At 39.8% G+C, this 8,103-nt stretch overlaps 1 protein-coding gene across 6 annotated transcripts in view; it reads left to right on the plus strand.

Annotated features, from left to right (window-relative positions):
* Positions 1-8,103, plus strand: part of MTMR3 (myotubularin related protein 3) — an 80,264-nt gene that overhangs the window by 55,255 nt on the left and 16,906 nt on the right. For all 6 annotated transcript variants that reach the window (XM_005869745.2, XM_005869742.2, XM_005869743.2 and 3 more), the window contains 4 exons: positions 897-1,010; positions 5,395-5,600; positions 6,115-6,246; positions 7,230-7,341. In XM_005869745.2, the coding sequence (XP_005869807.1) occupies positions 897-1,010; positions 5,395-5,600; positions 6,115-6,246; positions 7,230-7,341 (564 nt within the window). The remainder of the gene's footprint in view (positions 1-896; positions 1,011-5,394; positions 5,601-6,114; positions 6,247-7,229; positions 7,342-8,103) is intronic.

Below are 8,103 nucleotides of genomic sequence, written 5' to 3' on the forward strand. Positions count from 1 at the left end.
TCTTTGCAAAAACCCTATTTCTCATGTGACAGAACATTTGAACTTAGACTTTTTCTTTCAAATGACGTCTATTTATTAAATCTAAATGCGTGATTTTCAGAGCACTTCTTTAGTCTTCTGTTTCCATTGCTATTACTGAAGTGGAAAGTGATCCTTACTTAATAGGATTCTGGAACCTTCCTTTCTACCCTCTCATGGTCTCTGCTTCCTGGCACAGGCATATCTAGATAACAGCGTCTATGAGTAGGCAGTCGGTTCTCATCACCACTTGACATCACATTAGAGATCGGATCAGTGATCTCATATGCAGTGATAAAACACTTAGGGGTAGTTTTTATGACTAATTTTACTCCACATTCTATGAAATAGCCATAAGTATTCTGTACATACCCTTTGCTGCATTTGTTATCTGTAATTAGGACATCCTCTTTGGTTCATATCAAAGATTACATTAATAATCCTATGAGGTCTCTGGAAACGTGAAATTGTAGGCTCTTAACATTTTTTGTGTTTCACTTTGATGAAAGCCTGAAAGACTGAGGCGGGGACTGTTAGAGGTAACACAGACTTTCACTTCTGTAGTCAGACAGCGATCGTGTGTGTTAGAAATGGCCTGTGTATCTATGACAACAGAGAGTTACAATGAGTAACTGCCTCTCAACTCCCCTTTTTTTCATTGATAGTTAAGACTGGCAGATTCCCAAAAGGCAGCATCAAGGGAAACAATCCAAGATAGTGTGTGTGTATATATAAACACTGGAAGCAGCCCATTCTGCTGAGCAGGCCAAGACTCAAGTACTGCTCCACACTGCCTTTTAACTGACGCGGGTAGCTTGATCAGCATCCTTCTGCTGATTCACCTAATGTCTCTCCCTCTTTCTCACCTTTCCTGTTAGGCTGTGTGGTAGCTATCCTCAGGAACTCATAGTGCCTGCCTGGATCACTGACAAAGAACTGGAAAGTGTAGCAGGCTTCAGGTCCTGGAAGCGCATCCCTGCCGTCATCTACAGGTGAGTAAGCTTGGCCTACTGCCCACTGCAAGTGGTCTGCTGCCTCTGATGCTGCTCACCTGGGAAGGGAGGTGAGGAGGCTTCAGGAAACTTCGCAGGCAATTCTGTGCTTCCTTAGTGCTAAAGCAGCTCTTTCAGTTACACACCGGTAATTACTGCATCCAGAACACTAGCTGATAACATTAAATTAACACTGTTAAAAATTTAATAGAAAGGTGGCTGGTCTTGCTATTTTAAGATCCTTCTGACATTCTATGGGAAGATAATGTGCTTGCTGCATTTTGCTTCAGATGTTGGCCTTTGGAACGAGAGAGATGAGTCCTAGAAAGTGAGAATTGGGAGTAGAGTTGAGTCACTTGTGATTGTCTTTGTGGTTGAAAAACTTCAACACTTCAAAGAGCTCTACTTGGAGAGGGAGCATTTAGGGAAGAAGGCTAGATAGAAGATCTTGGCTGGCTATAAAATCTGAGAAATCAAAGGCAGGAATCCAACATGCATTTACTGAATTTAGTTGTCTGTAGATTGCAGTGATGATTCCTGCGGTTGCTAGCAGAGGGGCAAGTTCTAGTAGGGGATGGTGACATGGTGACAAGCACAGGTTTGGAGTTTAAGTCTTTTCTCTGATACTTCTTGCTATAGCACCTTGAGTAAGTTCCTTAACGGACTAATGCCCGTTCTTAATTAGTAAAATGGGAATGCTATTCTTTCTTTGCCTGTATGCTATGGCATCTGAATGAATCTATAAACACTGGACTTCTCTAAGCAGTATCTGGAGTAGGTTGTATTCCTGATGGCTGCTTTTATAATTCAGTGACTATCTCATTACTCACAGAATCATGTTAAAATTTTAAGAAGTCATTACCTCTTATTTTGAAACTGTTTCGGGTGTCATCTTCTTGTAATATTCACATTCTCCATTTCATTTTCCCAGTTTGCAGACTTTTTGGTCTCTTCTTGAAATTAGACTAAACCAGTGAGGCTTATTTAAAACTCATGCCTAGAGACCTTCTATTGAAATTTTGAAATTGTAGAAAGGGATTTATCTCTGTAATTCCCACTGAGGTAACGGGCTTATTAATTTAGTCCACTGAAGGCAAATTCTGATGCCACCCTGAGTAATGAGATGGAAAAGTATTTTTTTCTGGCCCAGTGGAAGTTTTCAGTCTCAATTCCATCACTGTTGTTTTCAGACACCCCTAGAAAAGTAGGTCACCACATTTACCTATCACTCAAGTGGTAAGGATGACACAAGAATTAGAGAGCAGTGAAAGCTGAAAGGTTTTATGGGCCTTATCAGCGATCTGCCCAGCTCAAATGGGGAAAGCAACCAGCGGCTGCTCTGGCCAACTGTGTTAGATCAGCAAACCTGGCATTTGTGTGGTTTTCTGACTTTGAAAATGATAGTCCTTCCCCCTTGTGTTCAAAGCAAGGGGCTTTAGGTGAATTCTCCCTGTTGGTAGAGAACCCGAAAAGTGCAGGTTGAAGAAAAACTTCTTAGGATAAACATGCAAAGAATTTTTTCCCTTCTAAAATTTATTCTAGAGAGCATGAGCCATGGGTTTGTTTGTTTGTTTCCCCTCCAACCCTTTCTGGAGACATAGAGTATGTATAAATGAATTTTTTAAAAAATTTGTAATTTCTCAGAGAAAATCTCTCAAAAGATTACAAATGAAAGTTCTTGGTGTAGTCCACATAAAATCAGGCTTCCAGGAACTGGCGTCTATTTCAGAACTTTTTCTTGTATCTCTGAGCTCCAGACTGGGTGGTCAGATTGAGGCAGTTGAATGTTTTGGGATACTCTAGCACAAGCATGTCAAACTCACGGCCAGTGGGCCGTATGCCTCGTTTAAATGAATTTGACATGCTTGCTCTAGCACTCTGCTTTGTCAGCCTGGGTGGCAGGATGCTTCTGAATCCACCTGCATTTACTGAATTTAATTGTCCATAGGCTGCAGTAATGATTCTTGAGGTTGCTAGCAGCAGTTCCTTGACAGCACTGAACCAGTGCCTGATGCATGCTTTCTCTTACTGTGATGAGAGTATTTAATTAGATTTATCATTGAAGACAGAGATTGCTCTAACACAGGAAGATGATGAGAAGGGCACCCCCTCTGTAGTTCAATCCACAGCTCCCCTCTTTGTGCATTGAATGATTTAGAAAATTCTAGTCATTTTGGAAGTTTGCCTGACACCAGTTTAGGGATAGTTTAAACATTTCATTGTTTAATTTTTATATTTTTTATGGTTCTGTTTGTGAAAATGATAGAAATGCTCTTTAATGATTTTTAGCTTTAGTGTTTTAGTTCTCTTTCGTGCATCTAAAGCATTTAGAAGACTGCAGAAACTGCCCACTGCAGTAGCTCAGTTGCAGTCTAGCTACTATAATGCCATAGCCTTTCATGGATGAAGAGTGCCATCTACTGTTCCTCCTGGGCACGTCTGGGAAGCGTTGCAGAGAAAGGTGCCCAGGAAAGGTCCTGCCAAGCCTCTTTCTAGAGGTTTGGCATCAATCAGCTCATTGGTTACCCAGCACCTATTAGCATATGCTAGTAGGCATTTTAAGAATCAATGAGGTGTTTTTTTTCAGTTTGGCTTCATTCAGGTGAGCCAGTTGATTGTGTTGGTAATACACAACTACTTGTCTCCCAATAAGGGAGGATTTAAAAACTACAAGCAAACTGGTGGTTCCAGTGAAATTTGATTATTACCAAATTTAATGTATTGCTTGTGAGCTTTAGGATTAAAAACAAAAATATTTTCTCACATCATTCCTTGAAGAAGACAAATGGATTCAAAAGTGTGTGTTGCTTAAATCCATATTTGCTCTACATATGTGTAATGTGTGCATCATATATGTGTTTAGAAACAATTTTTTTAAAATACATTTTTTATTGATTTCGGAGAGGAAGGGAGAAGGAGAGAGAGAAACATCAATGATGAGAGAGAAGCATTGATTGGCTGCCTCCTGCATGCCCCCCACTGGGGGTTGAGCCTGCAAACCGGGCAGTGCCCTTGACCAGAATCGAACCCGGGACCCTTCAGTCCACAGGCCGATGCTCTATCCACTGAGCCAAACCAGCTAGGGCTAGAAACAATTTTAACGGGAGGTAAGACATTGATAGTTTCCTCTAGAATATAGAATTGAGGGACATTTAAATTTTTTGCTTACTAGCTTTTTATTCTACTAATTTGTGTTTACAGTGAACTGATTTCTTTGATAATTTTTTAAATGGCTTTATGGAGATGTCCTATACAATTTCCCTTTTAATGTAATATGTAGTTAGTGATCTTTTCTTTTTTTCTCTTTTAAGTAGATTCACAGAGTTGTGCAGCCATCCTTACAGGTAGTTTTAGTCATTTCACCATCCCAAAAAGAAATCTCAGACCCATTAGTAGTCACTCCCCAAAGCCCCTAGTCCTGGGTTACCAGTAAACTTGTTTCTGTCTCTAGATTTGCCTATTCTGCACATTTCATATAGATGGAATCATACAGAATGTGGCCTTTTGTGACTGATTTCTTTCAATTAGCAGAACATACTCAAGGCTCATCCATGTTGTAGCATGTGTTAGGACTTTATTTCTCTTTATTGCCAAATAATATTACTTTATAACTTTTTAATTACTAAAATTGCCTAACTAAAATTCCCAGTTAGGAAAAGACTTGGTTTTAATAGAATCTTAAAGTAGACTACGAGTACTCTGATCTTATTTCTTGGAAAAGGATCTATGTGAGTATGGCTTATTGAGGTTTATGCTGTTCATCTCCTTCTAAGAGAGTAGCTGGCTCATTGAGCTTATTTGCCTATAATAAGAACAGTTTGTGACTCAGGAAATCTCAGGAGATTTTGTCAAGCAGTTCACTGTGGGCCAGGTAAGTGTTTCGGTCCCAAAGGTGGGATCTTGTTTTGAAAATAATCCCCAAGCCAGCCAATTGCTGCGGTGGACCTTCAGAAATCAGTGAGGAAACAAATTTTTCAGGTGCAGATAAGAAGGAGAGAACAATGCTTCATTATTGATTAGGAGAATTAGTGTAGTATCTATAGATTATTTTTAACCTGATTTTCCAAAAATAAATTTAAAGATACAGACATTTGCTTTATGAATAGTAATTTGTTTTCTCTAAGAAGATACATTTATTATTTTGTTGGTAACTCTACAAAGATCTCTAAAATGGTCTGATAATTGAGAAAGGTCTAGGTAGGATTTGTTGTTTTTGTTGCTATATAAGATTTCTGCCCTGAGAGGACTTGAAGCTAATGCATCTTTTACCTGTAGTTAGGCAGTTCATTAAGGCATTTAAAATCCACGACCTCACTGTGGTACGAGCACAGAGCATCTGGATGGGGCCTCTGGATGGTACAGTTGTTTCTTGTTCCCTGCACAGGCACCAGAGCAATGGAGCTGTCATTGCCCGCTGCGGGCAGCCGGAGGTCAGCTGGTGGGGCTGGCGAAATGCTGATGATGAGCACCTGGTGCAGTCAGTAGCCAAAGCTTGTGCCTCCAACTCCCGATCGAGTGGCAGCAAGCTGTCAACTAGGAACAGTTCTCGAGACTTTCCCAATGCAGGAGACCTTTCTGATGTGGAGTTTGGTAAGGTGCTTCCTGGCAGCAATTTTTATAGCAGATGAGAACCTTTTCTTGAAATGGCCTTTTTCTTATAACACATAGAATTTGTTTTATAGAAGAGAGCAACGCTTCAATTGATGCGATTGTTTGAGGATTCATGGGTCTTGGCAATAAACGAGAAGACCCCTTATTTCAAACTTGGTTTAAGAGGACTAGAGTGGTGTTTTTTGTTTTTTTTTTGTTTTGGGGGTCTTTCTTGCCATAGTAACAGGAATATATATGTAGTAGGGAACCTGCAGTTTCTCCAGACCATGGAGGAAAATTTCACCAGGCTTCATTAAAGGACAACTGTTGTAGAAACAAGGTATAGGAGATTATAGGCAAAATAGAAAACAAAAAGAAGTTCTGGTTAGGGATTTCACTTAATTTTTTTATTTTATGTTTTTGTACCATAATATGTGTCTGGGGTTCTTACTTTGCACAATTCTGGAAGGGACAGGTTCATTTAGTTTTTCCTCCCCACTCCTGATGTTCCTAGATTCTTCTCTGTCACATGCTTCAGGAGCAGAGAGTTTAGCCATCCAACCTCAGAAGCTTTTGATTTTGGATGCACGTTCCTATGCTGCAGCTGTTGCAAACAGAGCCAAAGGAGGAGGCTGTGAATGCCCAGGTGAGATGGACAGTGCTTTGTCCCCCAACATTCTTTCCTCATGAGTCCAGCCTGTGCCCAACTGGGTCTTCCTAATATGAAATGAAAGGCAAACCATGTTCCCCAGCCTATCTTGAGAGAGCCAGAGCTCTTTGGATTCTTAACACTATGCTCTTTTCATGGGAGAAGTGGAGGTGGAGGTACAGTGAAACCAAATAGTCCTCCTTCCTTGTGCCAGCCTTTAGGTGATAAGGAAAGTCAGTTCTCTCCCATAATGTCTGTTCTTATTTGGAAGCGGCTTTTTTAAGGCTCAATTTCTCAGCCTTCTAGGAGCTTTGTGTTGCCTTTGACAAGTGGGTATGCTCATCACTTGTCTTACAGACACTCCTCACATGGCTTCCACTTAGAAAACCTGGCCTGGAAATCGAAGCAGTAAATACAAAACTGTAGCAAAGTGCTTCTCTCCTAACCTCTGACGTACCTACTGTTTGAATGCTGGTTTTCTCCAAAGAAGGAACCCTTTGGCCAGTTGTGTGCCGATGGAGCAAGTTGAGGCACCAAACTCCTTATTCAGATGGGATCTAAGCTGAAAATTAAAAGCAGTGGTACTAAGGTGAAATTTGAATGCACGAAATGCATTGTTCTGCCAGGATGTTTTCAGAGATTCCAGAGCTACAAGTTAGCGCAGGCTCAAGAAGTAAACCTGGGGGAGAGGGGAGTATATAGATCTTTTTATTTTTTATTATTCATGTTTTTTAAGTAACAGCTTCTATTTTATGTCAGTATCCTCACAAATCTAACCTTCTTCTTTGCAAAAACAGGTAAAATTTCAAGCACTATTTTCCGCTCATAATAAAGGACTGAGCTAATATAGGCTTCAAAACACTGCAGTTCCATTAGCAGCTGCAGTGGGTTTGTTTATTGCCATTTTACTTCTTTTAAATTTGGCCATGTGGGCTTTAAATTTAACGTATTTGTGTTCTACTTATTGTTTTTCTCTCTAGAGTATTACCCCAACTGTGAAGTTGTGTTTATGGGGATGGCAAATATTCATTCAATCCGGAGGAGTTTTCAGTCTCTGCGGTTGCTGTGCACACAGATGCCAGATCCGGGAAAGTAAGACCTTGGCCTTAGCTTTAATTTTGCATTGCCTTTTTTTTTTTTTTTTTTCCTTTTCAAATGAGTTCAGAGGTTCCTTCTATTTCTTGGTAAACTTTGGTTTTACTGTCAGTCTCTGTGGGTATTCTTTCAGTGTTAGGAGCATGGCAGCATAAATGAGGAGCTGGGATTAAAATGTAGCCCTTTGAAAGGTTTAAAATGTGCAGCACATAACAAACGGAAGCCCTCAGAATGGAAGTATTGCTTTCTTGTTTTTTTTTCTAAAAACTCTTCCTTCTTTTCTACATTTGCTTTTGGCCCAAAGTAATTTAATTTTTTGGTTTCTGACGTCCTGTAGTGACAATTATCTGCTATGAACTGGGATGTTTTACCATGAAGAGTCAAAGTTTATTAATCGTGTTCTAAAAAGGGTTAAACTTTTTAAAACTTGCTGTTAGGTCAATTCTTTTCACATAAGCTGATTTCTAAACTACCCTCTCTCATTTACTAAAGACATTACCATGATTTTTATTGCTTATTAAAAATGAATGGCTGGCATGTGCAATGAGGAAGGTGAAAGAACATCCCCTCTTCCCAAGGGAACTGTTTGAATACAAGATAAATTAGGAGGAATGCTCTGTAAAACAAATATGGACACATAAATATTTAAAAGCCCCTGCTTTACATTTCAGGAAGCCAGAAATGGTGCTAAAGAAGAGAGAATTTTCTTTTCTGGTATTTGTGCTGGAGCCCATAGCTGTTTCTTTGGGTTCTATTTAG

The sequence above is a fragment of the Myotis brandtii genome, unplaced genomic scaffold, assembly GCF_000412655.1.
Source record: "Myotis brandtii unplaced genomic scaffold, ASM41265v1 scaffold303, whole genome shotgun sequence".
Lineage (NCBI taxonomy): Eukaryota > Metazoa > Chordata > Mammalia > Chiroptera > Vespertilionidae > Myotis > Myotis brandtii.